At 36.9% G+C, this 23,633-nt stretch overlaps 1 protein-coding gene across 2 annotated transcripts in view; it reads left to right on the top strand.

Moving 5' to 3' along the window:
- METTL25 (methyltransferase like 25) overlaps positions 1–23,633 on the top strand; it is a 46,501-nt gene that overhangs the window by 14,991 nt on the left and 7,877 nt on the right. For both annotated transcript variants that reach the window (XM_054277185.1, XM_054277194.1), the window contains exons 4-9: positions 7–639; positions 2,876–3,020; positions 12,332–12,426; positions 14,883–14,912; positions 16,009–16,082; positions 18,212–18,305. In XM_054277185.1, the coding sequence (XP_054133160.1) occupies positions 7–639; positions 2,876–3,020; positions 12,332–12,426; positions 14,883–14,912; positions 16,009–16,082; positions 18,212–18,305 (1,071 nt within the window). The remainder of the gene's footprint in view (positions 1–6; positions 640–2,875; positions 3,021–12,331; positions 12,427–14,882; positions 14,913–16,008; positions 16,083–18,211; positions 18,306–23,633) is intronic.

The following is a 23,633-nucleotide window of genomic DNA, read 5'->3' on the forward strand; positions in this document are numbered from 1 at the left end:
ATCTAGGTGATTGATATAGGTTCTGGGAAAGGCTACCTGAGTTCATTTCTGTCCATGCAATATAACTTAAAGGTTTATGGCATTGACTCCTCAAGCTCCAACACAAATGGTGCTCATGAAAGAAATAGAAAATTGAAGAAACACTGGAGAGCATATCAGAGTCGAGGAAAAGAAAGCCTCAAAAGCCAGAGTTTGGAAATGGCAAATGACAGGCCAGTGGAACATGAACTTGATTGTAAAAAAATCAATGAAGATCTCTTAAATAATGCCAATAGTCTTCAAAATCAGGGCCAAGTGATTATCCAAGATTCAGTTCCTTCTTGTGGTTTCACAGAAATGACTGCACTCGAAACCAACACAGAAACTGAAGCTGATTTAGTCAGTGGGACACAATCTCATGAGACCAAACTTTCTGAAGAGGTTCTTGCTGTTCTAAATGTTCTTCCTGTTGATGCTGTAGAAGATTTTTCTTCATCTCATTGTAACTGTGGGGAACTCTGTGAAGAGGAAAAAGTACAAAGAAAAATGACATCTCTCAAGACTAAAGCAAGAAAGTCAAGTGAATCGAACCTCTATCTTCCACTGACCTCTTGCATCACTGCAGAAACAGAACTCAGTGACATCATAACAGATCTGGAGGTTATTTTACTCTAAATATTTACTGTATTTAGATTGTCTGTTGTCTTTATATTGCCATTTTAATATGTACATGTTTGCTGAGTGTACATAGAGTACTATGTCCGGTGTAAATGAATATTCTGGCCCAATAATGGTTTTTAACCAGATAGCAGAAGTATGTCTACCATATAAAGATTGTATTTATATTTTGTTATATGTGTTGGGGTGTTCTTGAATCAGTCTTTAGAATTTATGTGGTAGATAATAATCAGCTGGCAAAGTTAACAGCTTATTCAGTTATTTTACAACTGTCATTATAGATAAAGTCTAATTATTATGAATTTGTTATTATTTACCAGGTAGATGCATATATTAAGCATTGGAGTTTCAATTCTCCTAAAAGTTACTTTTTCAAGTTACATATTTTTATACCTTCATTCACACTGGGAAGGCATAGGAGAATTTATTGTATATAGTATTCAAGATGAAGATCTTGTAAAGAATTATTATATTTTGACTTTACAGAATTACTTTAATTTCATTTAGTAATTTACTAGCTGGCAGGGTTTGTGTCTACACAAACAAGCTCAAGCTCAGCTGCCAGTGGCACAAGTCTAGAAACTCTGAGGTTGTATGTTTAGTTTTTATGCCTGAACTAACATATATTGATTGAGTAGATGCATTCAGTCTTTTATTGAATGATAAAAACTTCTCTGTGTTCAGTAGTAACCAAACTATTTTATTCCAGGGTGTAATAATCTCTGATTTGAGACCATTAGTTTGTGCTGATAGCCCTATAACTTGAGCTATAAATGGAGCTGAGTATCTGAGAACATGTGGAGCAAACTCATGTCTGTCTGCAAAAAACACCCTGAGCAGCAGGGTTTGTTGATGAAGCATATGCCTATACATTTGCACAGCTGGATTTTGTATCCTCTTAGTGTCTAATTTGTAAAATGTTGAAGGTGGAAGAAATATATCACTGCCTTTTTTGATATAAAAAAATACTGTCAAGGAACATAAAAGAGAAAAGCAGAAGTTTTCCTGTTTCAGACATGAATGCACAATGTAATACAGCTGGGTGAGATAATCAGATAAAATCAGAATGATTATAGATGGTATCTCAATTGAGTGGCCCTGGCCTAATTTCTTGTTGATATCCTGGAAAAGTGAAGGCTCTGGGTAGACTTTATAGCACATTCCATTATAGTACCTAAATGGGACCTTACAGGAAGGCTGGAGAGATAATTTTAATAGGGCATGTAATGATATAACAAGCCTTAAGATGAAGGAGGATAGATTTAGATTAGGTAGATATTAAAAGGAAATTCTTTACTCTAAGGGTGATGAGACCCTGGAAAAAAATGCCTAAAGTTGTGTATGCCACTAGAAGTGTTGAAGGCCAGGTTGGATGAGGCTTTGAGCAACCTGGTCTTGTGGGGCAGGGGGGTTGGAACTAGGTGATCTCTAAGGTCCTTTCCAACCCTAATGATTTTTTGATTCTATGAGTAATAAATATGTCTGTAATTCAAAGCAACACCATGCTTGCCACGTGGCTCCCAACTGATAATGTCAGAAGGGAAATATCTTGTTATGAATGGTTAGAAGAGAGAGAATTTTCATGGAGAAATGGCGGCAAAAGAATTGCAGAAAAAAGGAAAGTAGGAAATAGAATGGGCAGAAGAGCAGAGCATCTGAAGCTGAAGTTCTTACTTTGTGCCGTGAAGGAGAATGCCCATTTGTTGTTGAATAGCACTGGGCATACTGAGAAACTGTCAGTGATGGTGTTTGGAAAATGACAAAGCTGCTCTTCACCTTAAACCAGTATTTAGGAAGTTGCTTTGATTTCAACAACTTAAACTAGCAGATAGGTCCAGCCATATTTACAGCAAGGAATCTTTACTAAGAAAAGTAGCAGTGGTACTAATAACATGAACAGGAAACCTAGGAAGCACTAGAGAAAATGGTTTCTGCCCAGTAAACATTTAAATATTCCCTTCCCTGCATCTGTGTTACTCAAAGTCTTGAACTTCTGCATCATGGCCAGTTTTCATATATTTTCTTAGCACTGAAGAGCTTTGATTAGCATTGAAAAATTCTAGAATAGAACAGCAAGAGTCTTGGTGGAGTTGAGTATTTCCATCTTACAGCTCACTATTTGCACCACATTTGGGTTTTGGAGTTTGTTTTTATTTGTGCCCTATCAGTTGATGAAGGAGATGATTTATTGTTGCCTTTTTTTTCTTTTTCTTCTTAGGACTGTATGATGGTGGGTCTACATACATGTGGAGATCTTGCTGCAAATACTCTACGAATTTTTACTGCCAAGCCTGAAATCAAAGCCGTTTGCAGTGTGGGCTGCTGCTACCATCTGCTGTCAGAACAGTTTGAAAACCAAGAAGGTAATTCTGAGCTTAACATGTGGCTGCCAGGTTGCATGTTAAGAATATTATACTTTTCAATTAATAATCTCCTTGTGTTTGTTCCTTTCCAGTGGCTTATTTAGTACTGGTTTTATTTGTTTTATGAGGGTCATTCACTCCCAGATGCATTGTTGCTTTTCCGTTATGCCAATGTTCCTAATATTTTTACTGAGATTAGGGACATAAGTGCATAGTGTTTTTATATGGTTATAACTACAGCTGGTTTTATTTCATTAACTCAATTATAAATGTAGAGACTGTTTTAGTCCAGTATGTTTCCATCCTTTTGAAATATTTTTTGCCAGATTTTGTCCTCAGCTATATGTGTGCAACATCCAGTTATGTTAATTTGTACATATACAACAATGAGCAGAGTTGGGATTTTGTAATGTAAGGTAATACTCAACAAAACAGTCATCTGGGTACTGTGCCAGTCTTTGCCCATCATAAAACAGTACATATATAAGAGTTTTTCTTGGGAAGAGAACATGAAAATTATTTGTGGATTCAGAATATAGGCAAATTTTCCTACAAATGGGAAGGAGGGGGTTTCATTTTTGAGAGATAGCTGGTATTTTTACTTGAAATTGTGTATAATGAAAAATATTTAAGGAACTGGCTTTCTTGAGACAAGTGGTACATAGCTGATATGTCTAAATGACCATCTGCTGACATGCTACAACCTGATCATCATATCAGTAAATCTGAAAAAGGCTTGGCTTGGCAAGGTGTACTTCAGCTCTTTCAGGGAGCTTCACAGACACAGAGGCACGTGGGACTCAGCTCTCAGCTATTGCTCTTAGGGAGTTAGCTTCTTAAGTAGTCACAAGCACAGCTCCATACTGACCATGACACATGCTAGCTCTTTCTTGCTTTAATAATCTTTTCATGTTGTTTTTAATTAACTCTGCAACTCTTTTAAGAGTTTTTTTCAGTGTATTAGTCTTAGTAATTTCAAAATACTTCAGCTCACTCCAAAAGCAAAGGAAAAGAAAATACAATTGAAATTTCTATGCTACAAAAACGCAGTTAGAGAAAAAAATACACAATTATTTTACATCAGAGTTTTAAGACATTAAAAACTTTTCAGGTACTTCTCATTAAGTCTGAGTGTCTGAAACATTTGCTTGTTTCTTATTGCAAAGAGGACACGGCTTCCTGTGCTAGCTATATAGGATTACTTTTTGCAGACCAGTGCATAAACTCAGACACCCCCAAAGGATCAGGCATGATAACCTTTCAAAGTTCAAATAAACAGATATATGTACGTGGTTAGAAGAGATACTACAGTTTCATAGCAATATGAAAATGAAGTCAAATTGCATGTTGAATTGATTTTACTCTGCTTGAAGGACAAAATTATTCTCAAAGGAGAACATTTGGACAGAACAAAAGGAAATTACAGTATACTTTTTTTGGGAAAGAATATATATATTGTCTTAATAATGCTCAAAAATAATTTATTTTTTTACTATTACTATGAGACGGCATATTCTAAAACGTATAATGCTGTTGTATTCCCCTACTAAGTCATCTACCATATGGCTTGTTCTTAAATGTGCAGTGGAGGGCTAAGAGAACAAGGACTGACAATATCTAGGATTTAAGATTTCTTCAAATGGAAAATGGGAAAGAATTTAGACTGTATCTTGTGTCTGCATTTCCTGTGCATGGACTTCAAACTGACAAAGCATTCTGGAGGATGCGAGGGGACTCTGTCTCTTATCAGATGGTATTGTTCCAACAATTCAAGCAGTAAAAGAGCTCCTCTTGTAGCTAGCAGAAGCAAGTGGATTTTAATACTGCTTCCAGAATGGGCCAAATAATAGCATTTAAGTAGCAAGTAACTTCTGAAGGTCATCTGGACCAGATCATGGCACAAAGCAGGGCCAGCTTAGATCGTTTCAGTTAGGGTTATGTTTTGAATATTTCCAAGGACAGTGATACAGTAGCCCATTTCAGTGTTTGCCCTCACCATGAATTTCTTTCCTTCATATCCATTCAGACTTTGTAGTTATTGTGCATTATCTATTGTCTTTTTCATTTTGCACTGCCAAGAATAGTCCAGCTTAATCCTTTTTGTTGTCTTTCCTTTAGGAAAACAGCAGTTAGATCCCTTCTTGGCTGCAGCCCTTTAGTGCTTTTGCCACCAGTAAATTCATTTCAGTCATTGTACTGGGCTGAAGAGCCCAGAGGAGCACTCCAGATACTCTCACAAGTGCTAAAAAGGGAGAACAATCACATCCCTTAATCTGCAGGCTTCACTGTCAAGCTTCAGATTACTGTTGATTTTCTACCTATTTTTGAATGCAGCTGTCTGAGTCATATCTTTCAATTTTATCTATAAAGATACTAAGGAAATTTTGCTGAAAGACTTCATAAAATCAAGATAAACTATGACTCTGCTGTCCCCTAGTTCATGGAGCCAGCCACTGCCTCACAGAAGGCAGTAGTTTGTCAGTGCCTGGTGAATTCCTGCCAGCTAGTGTCAACCTTCTTCTTACTCTTCGTGGGCCTGGACATGGTTTCCAGGAAAAAGTGCTCCATAAACTTGTTGAGACTATCTGAGCTTATTTAGGGGAAGATGAGTGTGGTTTTCACCTGTTTCCTGTAATCAGGATGGGCATGACCTGTCAAAGACTATAGATCATGGCCTTCATGGGGCACCAGTGAGTTATGTGGTCCTGCAATGCATCCCATGTGGCCACATGCAGATTTTGTGTATTTCTGGTTGGCCTGTGTGGTACCTCAGCCAGTATGATCTCTGCTGTAGATAGTCCTTTGCTTGCCCAGGTTCTGACACTGAACTCAGGAAAGCTACTGGCTACTCCAGGCCATCAATCAGAGATGGCAGAGACACGCAGATGCTTTGTGTGGAGAGACTAGTTTGAATGTTAGCAAGCAGGTTTAGAGCTACATCTCTGCAGTGACAGATCTTCCCAAGAAGCAGAGAATTGGGCAGAACTTGATGCAATACAGGAATTTACTTACTCATTGGAAATCAGTCCAGTAAGCAAGGGCTTGCCTGCAAGGATGCAGTGGGAAGTTCTGTTAGAAAGCATTCTACATTTCTTTTATCTTGACTGAGTAGCCTCGAAGTTTTTCAAAATCTGTTTTTAAAATGTCATTTGTTCTCTTTAAAAACTTTTTTTTTCTTGAAGTGTGCACCGTTAAAGTCAAGGTTGTGGCAAGTCCACCTCAAAGCTCTTGCCCCCAAAGTAGCACATTTTCCATCTTTGCTGTTTCTTTAATGTAAACTCAGAGGGCTGTGCTTGTAAGCACAGTTGAAGCAGAGGAGCCAGCTCACAGAGGAGCTGCAGTGGACTTCTGGTTGCCATAAATTGGTATGGCTGGACAGTATGTTCTTTGGCACTTAAGATTTAATACCAAGATTAGTCTTGTTTGAGGCCAATGAAAAATTACTTTTCCAGTTCATATTACAGTTTATATTAACTGGAATTAACTGGTATTCATAGGAATAAAATTTACCTGTTATGATGCCTAACATAGTGTTTATAAGTCTGAGGTGTTGAGTTGACAAAATATCAACAAAATGTTATTATGGTGTTTTTGTTGGACTACTGAATTACCTTGCTTATCACAAGCTAGGGATTTTTTTTTTCTTTGTTTCTGAGATGACTTCAGGGAATAATGCATTACATTTCTCACACACTCTAAAAATAGTACAGATATTGCAAGATTGGCTGATTCAGTTTGATGTTGGACCTGCTGTGAATACTTTGTGAGCATTTCTGATGAAAGTAGGTGCCAGCAGTCACAATCTTGAATAATAATGCAATCAGTATATAGTGTCCTTCTGTGTGTCTCTAAATAAGCTGAATTCATCTGGAAATTTTTGTAATGGGACCACATTTCCAATTGTGCTGGGAACAATTTTGAACTGTTAAGATCATGAAAGTATTTGCTTTGATTTATTAGCAGCTAAAACAACCAAGAGCTGTTGTGTAACATCAAATTTCAACTCAGTTTTAAGAAGCTGAAGCCAATGTCTTTTAACACCTGTCTTTAAATTTCACTGCTGTTATAAGCAGTATGAAATTCTAAGTTTCAGTTAATAAGGAATAATATGACAGCTCTTGGAAAATTTTAAGTAGTTTTACTTTGGCTCTCTCTAAGGAGAATTGTCTGTTTATACAGAGATTCTTGTATGGATAAAATATACATAGCCATTAGTATAATTGATTCCTTTGGGAGTTTTCTTCTCTGTTACTGCATTGGGTAGTCAATTACATCAGAGTAGAAAAGATTTTACTATTTATCAGAGACATTTTACATAAACCTATTTACATAGTGAGCCATTATGTCAGTTTTTCTGGGAAAAAAATCAGTTTGCTAATGATTTTTAGGTTAAAACAAACTCTTTGTCTCTGTTCAGGAGATAGTCTTAGGATTTTTGGGAGCTTTTATCTTACATTCAGCTAACATGTTTTTGGAGCAATGCATCAGCTGGTCTATGATTATCCCTATACAGAGAAGAACTGAAAATTTAACATATTTTTGAAAAGATTTTACTTTACTTGAAAAGGAATTTGGGTTTCTGTGTTCTGATTCTCTTCTTTCCATCCTCCATACCACCAAATACATCAGTACCAGTCTGTTTTGAGGAAAAAACACATGAATGTTGCTCTTGCTTTGGAGCTACTGTTAAGACGCACCACAGAGATGGGGTAACTGAGATTTTTTTTAATATATCCCTTGGGGCGGAATAAAGTGAAACAAATGACAGGTATATATATAAATGTGTGTGTGTGGGTGTGTGGGTATATATATTTTAGAACAATTGGGTTGCAATAGAAATGTAGCCATTTTGGTTGTTATCTATGGTAATATGACATTATAAAAGCATGAAAATATCACTGAAGAAAATTACGAGGAAGAGAAAGAAATTATTAGAGTAGCTAGCAGAGAGGAAAGATATCATCACCCATCATTTTTGCCATTCAGGAGCACTTTGCACCTCAGATGTCCATTGGTTGAAGTGATGGTCACAGTTTTGATCTGTCAGGGGTGGGGCAAGCCATGAAACAAACACTTCAAGGGTTAATATAGGCTCAGGTTCAGGTGGAAATGCCCAGGTACCTCCCCTGTGGGGGGAAGTTTTCACACTTTGGATCATGTGCACTCCTCAGCACGTGTGGTCACAGCACCAAGCCTGACAGAGTTCAAAAAGTGTTTGGGCAGTGCTCTCAGGCACATGGTGTGATCCTTGGGGATGGTGCTGTGCAGGGCTAAGAGGTCATCTTGATGATCCTTTGGGTCCCTTCCAACTCAGCATATTCCTTGATTCTGCAATTTGAAATAGGAGATAGGTGTAGTTGTATAGATGCTTTCAGTGATAGCTGTCTGATAGAAGTTCTTTTGAGGTTGGCTTAAGTATGACAAAACAAACTCCAGATTGTGTAAGGATTTCCAAAGTCAGGTCACTGCTGGGTAGAGGAGTTCTAAAGCCCTCCAGGAAGCTGTGGAAAGTAGCTTCTTAATAAGGCACTCTGAAAGAAGTCAGCAAAGCTTTTGCAGAATAAACTTTGACTATTAAAAGCTATTGAACATAATTAAGGGAACCAAAAAGGTTGCAAAGTGTAGTCAAAATTCACATACAGAATTTTATTAGACTTGTGAAACATGGGAAAGCCTTGAGTAAGGTGGATTCAGAGGACAAATACTAGGAAACTGAATTTTCTAAAGGATTACTTACATAAATATAATGGCTTGGTATCACTCTGTTCCACTCAAATATAAAAGATTACTCACTGTTTCAGGGTATTAGAGTACAGATGATTTATGTGTAGTCTACGTATATTTTCAAAGATATTCCACAGCCAATGTCTTAAAATAGCTACCACTGATACCATGGCAACACAGGAAAACACTTCCAAGCAACAGATCAAAAAGCTTAATTTCCTTCCTAAGGCATCTTTAGATATTGCTGCATAGGGAACCTTTCCATTTATTTGTGACACAGCTAACTAGTCACTAAACCCCAGATGTTTTCTATAAAAATTGATTCTGAAAAAAATATGAAACTTGAAAAAATACTAACAAAGTAAGCTTTACAGATGTTAAATGGCAGTATTACCTATTGAAGTTATTATGGTATTTTTCATTAATTAGTGTAGCAAGAATATATTAAAACCTGAAACCATCTTATATTTGTACTTTTCTCAGTGTGTACAAAGTATGAGGTTAGAATCGAGAATGCCAAAGTTTTAATGCACATAATTAAAACATACTCTAGGTTTGGGTGTTGGAAATTATTTTGGTGACAGCTGATTCTGTTTCCTGGAATTAGAGAGCATTTTTCTTCCCCACTGTCCTCTGCTTCCCCCAGCAAAATCCTGCTTAGTCAGGGGACTTTTTTTGAAAAATACAAACTCAAGGAACAGTGAATTACATGGCCAAGGAAGATTTAGTCTTTTCCATGAAGGAAAAAGGCAAGTTAGTAGTTATCTGTTTTTTTGGGAATAACAGAAGTAGACTGAAAATCTACAATGTTGTGGAAGATAGAGGCTATGCAGGATCTGAAAAAGGTTATTTGTGTTTTAGTACAACTTTGATGAAGTTCACAAGATATATACAAACACACAAAGTAGGGTGTATATGAAAAAAAACTGAGGAGGGTAATAAAGATTAATTTCCACTGAAAAATCTCAGAAGAAAAAATGCCATTTCAATCCATTGAATTACATAATCAGCCAAAAGCAGCAATTAGGTTTAGGGTTGGGATTCAGAGATTCTGACAAAGCTTACAGCTCCAGGGACACCAGGGCAGGAAAAGGCATGCCAAGGGGAGCACGATGCTGCACCAACATTGCTGGCTCCACAGCTTCCTGATCTGGCTCATCCCATGGAACTTAAGTCAGGCTTATTTTTGCCAGTAACATTAAAGCTTGTTGGTCCTGTTGTTTTATAATGACCATATCTTACTGTAAAGCTCTGTGAAGTAAAATTTGAATATTAGCGCACTAAAAATGGCAGTATTCTTAGAAATGCAAATTGATGGATGGACTAATACTAAAGGTATTGGAGAAGCTTGTCCCATTCTCTTGAACTTCCTTGTTATCATTTATGCACATACAGAGTTGGCAAATGTGAAAAGGATTTTATGAAAAAAGGATTTTCATAGAAGGAATTCTGATTGGCTACTCTGTAGTGAATTATAATGTGGTTGCCTCATGCATTGTTGGACACTTGAGCTATTTCCTGTGAAATGTTCCATGGAATACTTAAAATATACCTAAAATGTTTCTTGAATATTTTTTGAGATTTATACACTTTAGAACTGCTGTTGTGATAGATATAAGCACAATATATATGAGGTATATAGTATTAAGTATATCTGAAATAATTGCAGGCATTAAAACAAATTCCAGTTTTTTAAAATGTAGCTTGTAAATATATGAACTTTATAGCAAAACGTTAATCCTAAAATTTTTTAAAGTGTGCTTGAGAGCAGACTGGATGTGAAAAAATAAGTAGAACTTAAAGCAATATTGTAGATGTGTGATCAGCTTTTGATATATGTGAAAAATTTATTTGTAACTTGAAGCATTAGTTTCCCTCTCTTTTCCTTCTACTTTACAGTTTCAATAATTTAAAAGAAGATGATGTTTTGACTGATAATCTTTTCCAAAGGTTATCTGAATTATGCATGAACAGTGCACTGATACTGAGATTGTAGCTGACAGGGTAGTAACTTTAACTTGAATGAATGATTAGTTTGCCTGGAGGACAGGGTATAAATTGGAAGAGATTTGCTTGAAAAGATCAAGGATTTAATCTTTCTAACTCAGTTTGCAAATTTTTATTTTGAAATATTTTAACAATGATATTGGAAAGACATACAATAGGAACCATGTCAGTCATTGTTTTCTTGCATTCAATAAGTTCTTACTGACATCCCTGCAGTAGAAATATCCACGTATTCCATGTACTCCATAATTAGACTTGAAGTTAATTAATATTTTAGAGCTTGTCCTGAGGCACTTAAAAATTCTTATTACATTTCTAGTGCTGAAACCACTTGCAATCTGTTTGGTCAAATTTCATCTTTATTTCTAAAAAGTCTTCTTTCTCGTTCTGCTAATCATGCTAATAATTAAAACCCTATTCTACATCATGGTTCTCAAACCAGTATTCAGCCCCTCAGAGCCTCTGGCGTCCCTCAGGGTTAAAAGGAGAGCAAAGTGTGGGGTTGCCTGCAGAGGTTTCTTGCCTGCTTGCTGTTACTCTCTAATGGTCAGCTGAGACTGGGCACTTCTGCCAGAAAGCCAAAGGCTTTCCCTCCTTCCCATGAGTTGTGGGGTGGGTTCTTTATAGTTGTGTTTTTTTTTTTCTTTGCTTGACTTTTATGGAGTGAATTCTACTTATATATCTCTGACTGTTGGTAAATTTTCTGCTGTCTCCTCTTTTTAACCCCATTATATGATTTATTCTGAAATATGCCCCAGTCCCCTTCCTGTGCTAAAAAGCCAGGATCTCGGCCAATTTGTGTTGGTTTTTTTTTAAGAAAGCAGTAAATCTTATTCACTATTCTAAAAATCAGCTGACAATGTGTTAATGAAAACTCTAAACATTTAGAGCTTGTGTATATTTAGACGTGACTATTAAGAACATCTATAAAGTAATCTCTGTACCAGTTTTCCCACATTTGCATTAGGGTTAAACATGAATAATTGTCTTGTTATTCAAAATACAAATGATACTGAAACTGAGCACAGATTGTGAGGCAAATGCTTCTTGGTGTTTTGAAGAAACAGCAAGAGTCTTTGCAGCTGCTCTTTTCTGGAAAACAAACATTCTGCCTTACAGCAGAATGTTGTTTCAGAACTAGAATAAACAAATACATATTGTTCTGTGTGATGTTTGAAAGACGTTTGGGATAGAATAAGAAGACAATGAGAAGTGGTACGGAAGCCCTGCTGCATGGAATGACTGCTTGGCCTACATCTTGTGATTCATGGCATGGTGTAGGTTGCTATGAGTATCTGCAGGCTTTTCTCTTGTCCCTTTGACTGTTTTTTTAGTGGATTTTTGTAAAGGGCACTCACTTAAAATTGTTTTGGAAAATGTGAAATTATCAGCAATTCAGCATAAACCAAAAACATCTGTTGCAGGGAAAACATGTTTTTTGTAGCACCACCACAAGTTTTGGTACTGGATGAGAGTAGTTAAGTGTTTCTACTACATTACCTACTGTTCATCTTGCTGAATCCATTGTGTAGTCTGTAAGAGGAAAAGCTGTGCCTTTGTTTTTTTCCTCCATATTGCAGAATGCCACGACCAAGTCTGGGGATTTCCCATGTGTCAGTACTTGAAGGACAAAGGCTGGTGCTGTGGTCGCAATGCTCGGATGTCAGCATGCTTGGTATGATTCCCCCTCCTTTCTTTTTCTACTGAGAGCTTTGTCCAGATGTTACAGGATTCATTGTTTTTGGCTTCTGATCCTGAAGCCATGACTTTAATCCAAGAATCTACAGGACAACATCATTAATGTTGTAAGCATGATGAATTATATCTAAAAAAATATAGTATTGACCTTCCAACTTTATAAATTTTATACTTGCTGGAGGCATGAAAAAATGAGTATTGATAGAAATGTATTTTAAGAGTGGACAGAAAGGCCAAAGCTTTGCTGAAACCTAAACAAGGTAACCCCTCAGGATTATAGTTCTTGGCCAAGGACTTAGGGAGAAACAAGGTAATTTTAGAAGGATTGCAATCAGTAACTCCCTCAATGCCTTCATGATTCATGATATTGAATGTTCTAGCTGTTTAAAACCTGAACAACCCTGCCTATTCCAAAAACTAGAGGAGCTCCAAAAATCCATGTAGTTTAAGAGTCTGGAAACTTCTTTTTAACATTGCACCAAGAGAAGAAGTACTTTTTTAAAGACTTAGCCTCATCAAGATAGAATGATGAGCTGTTGTCTAATTTGAAAAAACAGGTAGGTACTGAAAATTTTCACCACTGTTTCAGTTAGAAGACTACTATTCCTTCCCTCTATTAATTTTTAATTTATGGTACCCAGATAAATCACATCAGGTTCTAGCTAAGCTCTGCTGCTAGGTCTGTACTTCCATTACAGAGAAGAGTGTAGACTAAAGACTCAGTGTGGACTAATGTATTGAGGTTATGTAAACTTGAACTACCATGATAATTAAATGCTGTCAGGAGAAAATATAGGAGGACAGTTGTTAAGGATCCATAAGGCTTAAATGTGTTACCCTTGGCAAAGTAAAGGAAAAGAATTGTTCATTTTAGAGATGTAGCTGTAAAACTCAGCAGAAGTGCTTTCCAAAGGGATTTGCCTTTTCTCTTTTTCTTGTCAATGTCATACAATACCAGTCCTTCCTCAGCTGACACATTAGTTGTTTCCTATTCCATTTCTTTTGGAAATAAAAAGGTTGGGCTGTTTCTCGGCAGTGGTAGGAAGATAAATTTTAAAAGCAAATGGCCCCCAAGAGAGTACTGATCTTCCTGTATATATCTATTTTAGATTTCTCACAAATCACAGAAATTTGGCGATTAAAAACTTTTTGTTTGAATATTCACAAAAGGCAAAGAGTTCTCCTGTGTAACTAGATACTTCTCCTGTTATGTTTGTAGTTGTCCATATGCATTTTCATGACTAGGATTTTCCTTGCCATGTAGGATGTACAAGGGAGCCAGCACAGAGCCACTGAGCACCCACATTTCTTGGGCTAATGGCTGGTTAGCAGAAAGTCTGCTGAGCAATGACGTTCAGAGTTCAAACAGGTTGAATTGCCAAGGGCCAGAGGTGTTGGGCAAGAGTTTCCAGCTTCAGAGCCTTACAACAATATATCTTGGAAGCCATATCCATCTCCTCAGCAGCAGCAGATGGATGCTGCTGTAAGAGCTTATGCAGCAGAAGGCAAACCTGATAGTTGGCCAAAGCCATGAATGGAGGAGCTGCAGCTATGTGGACTTTGTTTGAAGAGCAGTGTGAAATACCAGATCAGTTCTACCACAAGGAGCAGGAAGTATGGGTGATTGTGTAACAGGCAGTCTTATTTACTGTAGTGAAGTTTGGGAATAAAGGTGATAATAATCTGTAAATGATGAGACATTTTTGGTTTGCTACCTATTTTGATGTAGCATCAGATAATCAAATACTGAGGTTTTGTCTTCATTTCTGCTATGATCTTTAAAACTCTGCTGAAAATTTTGTGGGCACACTATCTTTTCAACTGTAAAGGAGTATTACATGCTTCTAAATATCTGTTGTTCTTTATCACTATGCATGATAAAAATCAAGTAGTCTCACATCTACATCAGCATTTATAGTATGAAGACTCTAGTGAAAAATAATTTACAGTATTTTAAACTGCAGTCTCTGTGAAGTTACTTTATTTGCCTGTATATCAGCAGTCTGAGTAGTAGTGATTAAAACTAATATTATCCATTGAACTAGTATTTACTTTTAAATAATTAAATATGCAAAATGTATTATTTGTACTTCAGTAGAAATATATTCAAGAAAAATGCATTTGCTTTTAACACTTTCACAGAAAGTAATCCTCTGAAACTCTTGTACAATAGAAAGAAAAACAAGCCAATTTTCCATGTATATATTTCCACACAGTTGGATGTCATTGCTTCTCCTATAAATAAACCAAAATAACAGGAGTAGCTGCTTATGAGTGCCTAAAGGTATTAACACTTTAAAGTGTGCAAGCTCATGTTATGTCACACCATTAATCTTTTTAAATGTCATCTCCTCTGACTTTTATACAATGTGTTTATATAATGTTATGATAAAGAATAAACATATCAGCAATTTAATTCCTTGACTCTTAAAGGCTTTGGAGAGAGTTGCAGTTGGCCAAATGGTAAGTAATACTGTTTATTTTAGCCATTCTAAGATAAAATGTGTTTTTCCCCCTTGAATGTTCTTAGTCCATGGCCTTTTATTGAACTTCTGCATATCTGGAATCTGAAATACTGGCCTACACTATGTCAAATCCTGATAGATAGCATGTGTCATCACAAAATCACATTTTTACTGCTGTGCTTGTACTTAGTGAATCTGTTTTCTTTTTACAATTAAGAGTCAGAGAAAAAAAAAGCACAGTTTAAAATTAAAAGGCATCAAACTACCCTTCCTAACTTCCTTTGCTATCTTTCAGCTAATGCATAAATTCAGTGCAAATGTCCTTCTTATATTCCTGGTTTGGATCACTCTATCCCAATGTTTTATCAACTAAAGTAAAAATAGACAATGTTATGACAAAAGCTTGAACCTGTTAGAAACATCATCATTCTCATTTTTAATCCCTGTATATTTTTTGTCTGTGAATATTTTGATTTATTGTTGTGCAAGTTATCCTTAAGGGATGGTGGGCACCAACTGTGCAAGTATGTAAAAGGCCAGACTGAAAGACTTCTTTTCATATTCAGTAAGCCCACTGACCCCAGCAGTTTTTTTCTGTGTATTTTTAATTGGCAATCCTTAACTGGTTTTATGCAAACATATTTTCCATAGACAAATGTATGAAATTCTTAGCATTATTTTTTTTAGCATAGTACTTTCTACATGGTTCAGACTGCAGTCTGATTGCAGATCATTCAGCTAGGTAATTACTTCTTTTGTCTTCAAAACAACGTAGATAATTGTTGTTTATTTTGCATATTAGAATTCAGATCATGAACAGTGCATTTTCCTCTGTTGTCTTTCTTTCCATCAAGAGAGTTTGGATTTGTTGTTTTTTTTTCTTTCTTGCATTTATGGTTATGTTAGAATCTGACTTAAAAACATCATTTTAACTGGATGCAAGAACATTAGTAAATTATCCTCTTAAATCTGGTATGACCAGTTGTAAAGTATATAACTCAATAAATAGTTAGGGAAGCCAATACTGATTTTGTTACTCTGATCCTAATTTCAGTGCCAATTTTAAATCCTTGCTGTTGTAAAACTTTTTGCAGCTGCCTACAGAATCATTGTTTTATCGAGCTGTTCTTCAGGTTATTATAGAAGAAATTTATGGTGTCACCAAAAGGTAGGAAGCTCTGAATTCACAGAATACTAACCAAAGATTGATCTGATTCTCTTCCATCTCTGTGTTGTATAGAAAGTATGTTTTGGAGAGCAGAGGGACATAGGAATCAGTCTCATCAGGTTGTACATACACATTGGTATTAAAATGCAAGATAGATTTGCTCATCCTCAATCCACATCACAAATGTATTGCCCTTCCTTTACCTGTAGCTGAAATAGGCCCCCTTTGGTACTGGTACACAGGTAAAGCACATCTTCACCTGAGAACACTCAGCAAATGCACTGAAAAGTCAGCGCAGTCCTGGGCTACCCTGTCATGCCGGAAGTCCTGGCAGCTTTGATAGTGCAGATGGAAAAAGGCATTTCTGTTTGTCCTGAGTAAAACTGCTGACAGCTTGATGGCCATCATGGCTCTAAAGAGCTACTCACTGCCTGTGCCTACACTGGCAAATGCTGCTTCCTTGTAGGAATGGGATTTGGAGAGCTGCTGCTGAGGATCTGACATCTATATTATACTCTTCTGTGGTTGCAGTTGGATTAGATTTTATCTTATTCGGTGGGATGTATGCCTGTTAGCACTTGGAGTACATCCAGAAGCACACCTTCCAGTTTAATTTAGTTTGAAAATAACCCATTTTTTGAGCTCTGATACTATTTCACGGTGTGAGCCAAGGCATGAGAGGTGGGAAAAACCAGAAAATTCACTTCAGAAGTATACTCCTGATCTAAAATAAGTGCTAATGCAAATACTCTTAAAACTTTTGCTGGATGTAGAGTCAGTCAGACAGCTTACCCTTCAGAAGGTCAAATTCCTGAAAGAAGAAATGCTTCTTTATTTTAAAATTGCATACAATATCACAAAAAAATTCATGGCTGCTAATTGCAGAGAAAAGAAAAACTGTGTGGTAGATTTTTCAATTTTTGAAGGAAGTATAATTTGGAGGAAATAATTAAGATTATATGTCTGTAATGAACACAATGGCTACCTTGGAAAGACCTGTCTCACTCCCATGTTTTGGGTTTTTTTCTGAGCAAGATGTTTAATGCCCATCTTCCTAGGAATGATGTAACAACACAATTATTAACTGATTCTCAGTCTGCATCAGCCTAAATGTTTAGGTGCATTTGAATATTAAATATGACAGCAAAAATTCTTTTCAATGAATGAGGGTCCTTGACAGCTAAACAGCATTAGAACTGCCACTGAGTGAAATCTTTTGAAATCTTTCAATTGGCTTCAGGTATTAGTTCTGGGTTTTAGGTAAGGAGATAGGTTTTACTAAGAACAAAGAGGGAGAAAAGTAAGATACCAAGATACTTCTGTTCAGTTTTTCACTGAGAGGGTGCGGGGAGAGTGTATTTCTTGTTAAGTTATTCAGTAGCTGAAAATTCTGTACCTGAGTATACCCTACTCTAGAAGAGAAATGTTAGACTCAGTCAAGAAAGTGAATTCAGACTTAAAAAAAAAAAACTTTGTATGTTTTTTCTCCAAGATATTTTAAGCACAGAGAAGAGAGCAAATATGAATGGTCTGCTAGGATTCCTTCTTCCTATATGTTTTTTTAAGTTTTTGTGAATTATTTTAGTGTATTTTTTGAAACAACACACATTTTTGTCTGGCTTGAAGTGCAAGCTATTGAGTTGTGAACAGGACAGAGTTCTGGCATCATTTAGTGCAATAAAAATTGAAAGGATAAGAACACCAGGTAACAAGCAAAAGTGACATTTTTTCAGTTCAGTGGTTGCTATTAAATAAATTACAGCAGGATCATGGTAGATTATGGAAGTAATTTAGAAGTATAGAAGGAAATGTGTCATTGGAAATAATAATTTTGTCATTCATATAAGAAAATAAAAAATGTTAGTGAAGAAATTAAAAAGAAACTTCAACTCTCTCAGGGTTTTAGGTAAAATAATAACTGTATTATAACCATTATACAATTACACAGTTGCTGTGTCTAGAAGTTACTTCAAGTATTAGCTAGATTGTTTTAAGTGGAAGGAGGAAAAAAAAAAGTTGTTACTAACTTGGCAGTAGTAGCCATCCAACTGATTCATTTCTCCTGTTAAAAATATCTGAATTTTATTGTTGGATGTATAAAAGCCTACACCTCAGTATTGTGTTTGCAGTGATCGACATGTTGGAAAAACCTTCTCCAAATCATCCTCCTTCATAGATTATGTCAGACGCTCTCTGAAAAAGCTGGAACTGGATGATTCAAAGGTGAGTCACTAGTGACTGTAGGAAATTGTTATATCCATATAATTTCTTAAGTCAGCACCACAATGCAGTGTTTGAGCCATTGAGTTGATTTATGTCATATATTGCTGTGTGAACATTATATTTGAAGACTTAATACCTTTAAATTAGTAAATGTTAAGGAAACAGATGAAGATTTTAAATCAATTTGTTAGAGAAAAAAAAGTAAATATGAAGTAGAGATTTAAAATAATTTTGAGATTTTATTTATGTCCCTGAGTATCTTGTCTTAGTCCTACAACTGCTCAATTGGTCAACAGATGGCAACATAGCATTAGGCACAGAATATGACTGTGTGAAGATCACAACCATGTTGTGAGAACAAGTGGTGCAAAGGAGACACTCGAGAGTACTAGACAGATTGTTAACAAATTAAGTACAATCAAAGGAAAAGTGGGAGTGGCAAGCATGTAAAATATTTAAGGTAAATGTTGTTGCAGTCTCTGGTAATGTTTAAAACCTGTAGTCAAAATGTCAAATCACTTAAAATCTGCCAGGCACATCAAAGCATGAGCTAGGAGAAACAGGCAAAACCAAATAAGCGAGTAAATTCAAATGACATTGGAATCATCCTGACAGCATTAAGAAAAAGACTTATGCCTGAAGTGTGCTGTATTTTAAAAGGATTATATTTAATTCTGTAGTTAGCTAATCACAACTAGAGAATGTAGTTACCTGTTTGCTTTTCTGTATGAATAGTACTAACAAGATGCATTCACCCCAGCTAGAAATAAAATTATGTCTTTCTTCATCTGTGTACAGTCACCCAAAAGCAATAGTGGACTGTTTGTGTAATAATCAGTTCACAAGAGCATTGATTGAACTCTGCTAATGCAGATTTGTTCACTGTTTTCTTTAAAACCAGTAAGCATAGAAAGTTTATGTCAAGAGGTCTGATTTTAGATATGTTGCCTTTTTCTAAGAAGGGTCTGGACAAATGCAGGTTGCCCTGAGACAAAGATGTCTGTCAACACTACTTCAAGCTACTCATTTATGTGGTTGCTAAAGACCTGATTCAAATAAATGCTTACTTTTGCTCATGTTTCTTCTCATTTTATGTGCAGCTGGCTGCATACTGAAGACTGGATTTTATGCTGATGTAAACAATATTATTTTTTATTTCCCAGCTATATTGAAATCTGCAGCAGCACAAAACCAGTGCTATTTTGGTACTACTGAGAGGAAAGTTGTTACTTCTCCCTTAACACTGGTTCTGACCCTGCAGTTTTCATGGTGGAGTCAGCACTGTATCTACACAATATTGGAGAATGTGTTAAATGCCTCTCTTCTGAAAAAAAAATACTTACATAGCTAGAAATGTGATGAAGCCTAAACATTTGATCTGAAAGACAACAAAATCAAAGAGAAATTTATGTGGAATTTGGGTTTTTAGCTCTATTTAGAAATGAACAAAGGAGCAGCTGTACTGCACAGACCAAATGTGTACTTTGTCTCTGGCAGTGGACAAAAACCAATGCATTGGGAAGAATATAAGGTGGGAGCAAGCATATATGAAGCACACTTCCAAAATAATCAAAAATGTCCTTGTCATTCACCAAAAAAAAAGAGAGGCAATCATTTTCTTAATGCATAAATGTATTTAGGTTATATTTAAAAAGCAGCTAAAACTTAGTGACATTGTGTAATACAACCAGAGAACTATGAGAAAAAATTGTTTCCATATGGGTCTCTGTTTCACATGTGCAAAGATGTTTTCTAAAATACAGAAGTCAAGAAACTGTGAATCTCCAGTCTTTTACTAGGCTTATCAGAATATTAAACAGAATTTAATCTCTGTATGATAATAAAAGTACTGGAAAGGAAAATAGGAGGAGTAGAGGCACTGTTTTTAGGAGTCCCTGCCAGGGTTTGGTAGCTTGTCATGTATGGTAAAATCTTGCATGGTTTTTATCACTGAAGCTGAATCTGTACTGTGGGATGTAAACACTCTTCTAAACTTAATGGTTCATGATAAGCCTCACAGCTGCTTCCTTTATACACACCAATACCTCTGTTTCTGATCAAAAGGTAGCCCTGGGCAATCCAGTAATTTTCCAGTGTGGACAGTTGTGGAGGCAGGATAAAGAGTGCAAGTATACAGAACACCTAACCTGCCTTGATACTCATTTTTGTAAGTGTGTGCCCTTTGCTAAATGTTACACTGGTAAAGACTCACCAGGCATAATTATCCAAATACTAAGGTTTTTTTGGCTGTTGATTTTAAGTAAAGGTAAGTTCTTGAATCCTGCCAATAATTCATGTGAAGAAACCCCTCTGTGTCTTTCCTTTTATGAAAGTGAAATAGATATGAAGTTTTTGCTTATGTGAAGCAAGAATTAGACTCTTTATAAAAAGAGTCTCAGTCAGAAATGAGTTCGAGTGAGACAACATAGTATAACAGTTTCTCTACCAAAAAAAAAAAGGCATTTATCAATAACCTAGTACCATTCACTGTTAAGAATTACTGTTCAAGGGCTGAAGTTTCCTATTAAGTGAGCCAAAATAATTTCCTCCATCCATGGTGTTTCTTTTTTAGTGTGGGAGAGTGTGTCAATTAAACACGTAGATGCAAATGAAATCCTTTTTTCTGTCTTGGTACAGGACCATTCCCTTCACATATCACTTCAGTAGTAAAAATGAGGTTTGAACCATGACTACTGAATTTCTGACAAAACATTCTCATTCTGTGAGGGCAGGGAAAGGTCTTGTAGTGTGAGCATGATGCTTCACAGGTATGGTTATATTGCTTATAGCTTCAGAATTAATGGAATTGCTCTCTGAGCTATGGATCATAAAATGATGTTAATGATCATCTAGTTCCAACCCCCCTGCTGTGGGCAGGGACACCTTTCACTGGTTGCTGAAAGCCCCATCCAGCCTGGCTTTGCACATTGCCAGAGATGGGGGCATCCACAGCTTCTCTGCACAACCTGTGCCATGTCTCAGCACCCCCATAGTGAAGGATTTCTTCCTTATGTAATCTAAACCTATCCTCATTCATTTGAAAGGCATTTCTCCTTGTCCTGTCACTACATGCCTTTGTGAAAAGTGCCTCTCCACCTGTCTTGTAGGTCCCCTTTAGGTGCTTTTAGGTCTCCTTGGAGCCTTCATTTCTCCAGGCTGCACAGCCCCAGCCCTCTTAGCCTGCTGGCCACAACTCTTTTAGTGCAGCCATTCTGCAAATTCCTTACCCACCCAGTGCTCTCCAGTTTAGAGACGAGGATGTCATGTGGCACAATGGGAAATGTTTTGCACAAGTCCAGCTAATGATGTCAGTTGCTCTTTCCTTATCTACAAATGCTGTAACCCCTTCATAGAAGGCCACCAGATTTGAAGGCACAATTTGCTATCAATGACCTTGTTGGTGTCACCAATCACCTCTTTATTTTCTATGTGTCATAGCACAGTTTTCAGGAGGATCTGATGCATGATCTTAGGCATCAAGGTGAGACTGACTGACCTGTAGTTACCCAGGCCTTCGGTTTTTTCCTTTTTGAAAATGACTTATGGATTATGTTCCCCTTTTTCCATGGGAACTTTACTAGGCTGACATGACTTCTCAAATATGCTGGATAGTGTTTTAGCAACTTCTGCCAGTTCCTCGAGGGCCTACAGATGTATCTCATCAGGTCCTATGGACTTGTGCATCTTCAGGCTCCTAAGATGTTCTTGAGCCTCATCTTCTCCTACAGTGAGCAGTTCTTCATCAGTCCTTGCCTTTGTATTCTGAAGCTGAGGGGGTGTGGCTGAAATTCTTGCTGGTGAAGACTCAGTCAAAAAAAAGTTATCGCAGCATTCTCCATAAGCCGTGTAACCAGTCTCCTGTTCTGGAGAGTGTGCGCATGTACCTATAAAAGCTCTACTTGTTGCTCTTGATGTCAGTCAAGTTTAATTCTATGAGAGCTTTGTCTTTCCTAACCTGATCCCTTGGTGCTTGGACAATATCTCTGTGTTCCTCCCCGGCTACTTCCTGTTGCTTCCACTCTTGATAGCCTTCCCTTTTGCTGTTTAGTTTGGCTAGAAGATCATTGTTCCTCCCTGCTGCCCTCATGGTATTTTTGCCTTACTTCCTCTTTAAGCTTGAAGTATTAACCAGCTTTAATGGATCTCTTTTCCCTCCAGGGCTTTATGCCATGGTACTCTGTCAAGCTGATCCCAGAAGTTTGGCCTCCTGAAGTCCAGGATATTTAGTTTACTGTGTGCTCTTCTTGCTGCCCCAAGGAATTCCACCATTTCATGGTCACTGCAGTCAGGGCTTCCCCTTGAGCTTCACATTCCCCACCAGGCATTCCTTATTGGTGATAATTGAGAGCATTGGCTCCCCATTCCTTCTATGGGAAGGAAGTACTCATCAATGCATTCCAGGAACCTCCTGGTTGCTTATGCCCTGCTGTGTTGTCCCTCCAGCAGATACTGGTGTGGTTGAAGTGCCCCATGAGGACAAGGGCTTGTGAAAGTGAGGCTGCTCCTTTGTGCTTGTAGAGGGCCATATCTAGGGATGTCTGCACAGGGCTGCAGTAATTGGATACATACCAAAGCAGTATTTTTTTCCTGATTGTTTTCTTTGTCATAGTTCACTCTGTTCCTACAGACTCTGTGTTGTACAGACAGAGCATTAAGGGTCACATAGATTTTGGAGACATTCTTTCTATCCCAAGATTTCTTTTTCCTTTTGTTCACTGTTTTACCTAATTAATGTGAATGGAGAACTCTCTTTTGGGAGAATGGAGCATTCATCCCTGTCCTCTCTCCTAGAGTAGCTGGCCCCTCTGGTACTTGTTAGCCTTTTTGCTTTCAAGCAACAAGAGCAATTCCTTCCTCTTCAGCTCAGAACATGTTTCAGCTGTTTAGAGCTGCTTTGCAAATGCATTTAAAATGAAGCCTCTTTATTAACAGCTCTGATTGCTACTTAAGGCAATAAGTGCTACAAATAGCATTTCCAAGGCAAAAAGTCCTCATATAAGTATTTATGTACTTCTAGAGTTTTTAAGGAAGAAAACTCAAAATTCTTTAGGTTTCCTGGTGTCCTGTTCTTACTGGGGTAGATTAGGAAAAGATCTTTCAAGGGGATTAGCTTAAGGTGATTAAATGGAGAAAGTGCTTACAAAGCTAAGGCCTGGATATGTGTCTGACAGCCTTTGGAATCTATTGACTTGGTGCTTTTACAAACTCCAGACTATTTAATTTTGAGTGTTAAAGCTCAATACTGAAATAAGAATTTGTGCAAAAATACTTTTTTTTCCCAGTAATTGCTTACTTTTTATCAGACAAGTTTGGGTTTTTTTTACATTT

Source organism: Melozone crissalis, unplaced genomic scaffold (assembly GCF_028551555.1).
Source record: "Melozone crissalis strain CALT ecotype California unplaced genomic scaffold, PUWL_Pcris_2 ptg000004l_1, whole genome shotgun sequence".
Classification (NCBI taxonomy): Eukaryota; Metazoa; Chordata; class Aves; order Passeriformes; family Passerellidae; genus Melozone; species Melozone crissalis.